Raw genomic sequence first — 2,500 nt, 5'->3', positions numbered from 1 at the left:
GCGACACTAGCAGCAATACCCTGGATGCCCAAGAGAAGTTTCGTCGTGTAAGACAACCTATTTGTAATGATATATCTATATATAATTAACATTTAGCTTTTATTACATTAGTTTTCATCGTCATAAAACATCTGACAGCCAATTTCTTCGGATTTAATACTAGAACAATCGCAAAACTTATCAACCCCGACAATTGAGCTTCGGAGGACCCCCTACCACCAGCACTGGGCTGCCGTGGAAGCAACAGCCACCGCGGTAATCATTTAGTGATGGCGATTAACTAATATCGCTCTGAATGACTGAAATAGATTTGATATGTGTATGTGTATGGCCCGTAGTAAAGAACCTGTAGGGTGGGGCGTCGGGAAAATGTGACGGGTGTCGGGTGTAGGGCGTAGGACATTTTATCCTACGCCCTACACCCGACACCCGTCACATTTTCTATTTTATTTTATTTATCCTATTTTATTTTATTTAACCTATTTTATTTTATTTATCCGTCACATTTTATCCTACGCCCTACACCCGACACCCGTCACATTTTCCCAACGCCCCACCCCACAGGTTCTTTACTACGGGCCTATGTGTCACATGTACGTGCCTGATGTTTGTGTCTTATGTCTGTCATCTGTATGTGCCATTTGTTTGTGTCATTTGTGTCATATGCATGTCTTATATGTATATGTCATATGTATGGCTAATGTGAGCTTCGATGTGTTTATATATGTACACACACATGTGTATGTATATAAATAAATATGTATTTATATATACATATATGTAAGTATATACATAGATATATATCCATATGTATATATATATATATATATATGTGTGTGTGTGTGTGTGTGTGCGTGTGTGTGTGTGTGTGTGTGTGTGTGTGTGTGTGTGTGTGCATGTATATGTATATGTATATGTATATGTATATGTATATGTATATATACATACACACACACAAGCACACACACACACACACACACACACATATATATATATATATATATATATATATATATATATATATATATATATATATATATACACACATATATATATGTATATATATATATGTAACATATATGTAACATAAATGACAATGACATGCAGGTTAGCCCTTTTTATAGAAACGTTTTAAAAAGGACTGAAAGAGTGGCAACATCCGCAAATCTCGCCAGAATACTGTGACTACAACCTTCAGTTGTCTTTTACATATCACTTATCGCCAATCTAAAGGAATTCAAAAGTCAACGGCTATAAAAAGGAAGATAATTACGCTCGTATCTCACCAAACATAAATCCCCACACCATACCTCATGTCATCCCTGGATATACATAAGAACATATAAAACAATAACCAAACCCATTAGAAAGTATCAGAAAGTCTAAACAACAGATTAGAAATAACTTATACTACAAATAATTACTTCAACACAAGTACCGCAGGTCAGTGATCATCCAGACACAGGCGGAGAAGGACGACGTAAAATGGCTGCCTTCGACGATTCGGAAATGTTTTCGCATCCTCTCTATGTTGAAAGTCTTCTCGAATGGCATAAGTGAGTGCAGGATGGAAGTCCAAATTTATTGGAAATGCGATTTTTTTACTTTGGCTATATTCTCAAAATCTATTTGTTTGTTACAGCAGGTTAGGTTAGGTTTGTTAGGTTACAGCAGTAGTATTAGTGCTACTATTTATTTCCTGAAGATATTACCAGTATTTTTAGGAAATAAGTCTATTGATTCCTGCTAGAAGATTTTATACATGTATATACGTATATGTCTTTATGTACGTACGTAAGTGGCTATTTATTCATTTATTTGTTTATTACTCTGTCCGTTCACGTACATGTAGGCCTATCATACTATTTTACTACCTCAGGAACACGAGTTAAGGTCAAAATACCGTTGATACCGTTTGATTTTACTCTTTATTACTGTTTAATCGCATCGGGCAGATATCTTAATGTTTGACTTTAATCATGTTTTAAAAGATAGCTTTTCTGTCTTCTTACATAATCAGCAGGTGCTTAAACAAAATGCGTGAAATTCAGATCAACAACTACATTATGATTTTAAAATATGTTTACAAAGATGTCGGGCTCATCAAATTTACTTGGGAATAATTAAGGAAGGCATACAGTTGTTAACCAGTCTCAGCTTATCTTCATCCACGAAATTTGGAGAGATGGAATGAAAATCCACAGAAAATTATGTTTTATTATATTCATCAGTGACTCTCATCAGCAGGACAACTTTCACTGACCACTCTTCTCTCAAGCCGTTGTGCATGACGTTCTGCTACCTAAAGCCGTCATGCATCCACCAAGTAATTATACAACACCCATAGGATCACGCTAGGCTTCTCGCTGCCATACACGCTGCATTCCCTAAATTTATTGTGCGTAACGGATGTGTTTATAGGGGGAAGTAGCTCTTTGCTTTTTTCTTTTTTTTTTATGCAGTTTCCGCTCGAGTCGGGGTCACTGTCCTAAATCGTTAC

At 36.0% G+C, this 2,500-nt stretch overlaps 1 protein-coding gene across 2 annotated transcripts in view; it reads left to right on the top strand.

The window, feature by feature from the left end:
* Positions 1-1,443: 1,443 nt before the first annotated feature.
* LOC122251648 (uncharacterized) overlaps positions 1,444-2,500 on the top strand; it is an 11,478-nt gene continuing 10,421 nt past the window's right edge. For both annotated transcript variants that reach the window (XM_043013710.2, XM_043013709.2), the window contains exon 1: positions 1,444-1,556. In XM_043013710.2, coding sequence (XP_042869644.2) covers positions 1,486-1,556 — 71 coding nt within the window. In that variant the 5' untranslated portion in view covers positions 1,444-1,485. The remainder of the gene's footprint in view (positions 1,557-2,500) is intronic.

Source organism: Penaeus japonicus, unplaced genomic scaffold, assembly GCF_977035675.1.
Source record: "Penaeus japonicus unplaced genomic scaffold, GWHDUDI00000001_assembly GWHDUDI00000013, whole genome shotgun sequence".
In the NCBI taxonomy this organism is placed as follows: Eukaryota; Metazoa; Arthropoda; class Malacostraca; order Decapoda; family Penaeidae; genus Penaeus; species Penaeus japonicus.
The sequence above is the reverse complement of the archived record's forward strand: the minus strand, read 5'-3'. Positions and strand labels throughout refer to the sequence as shown.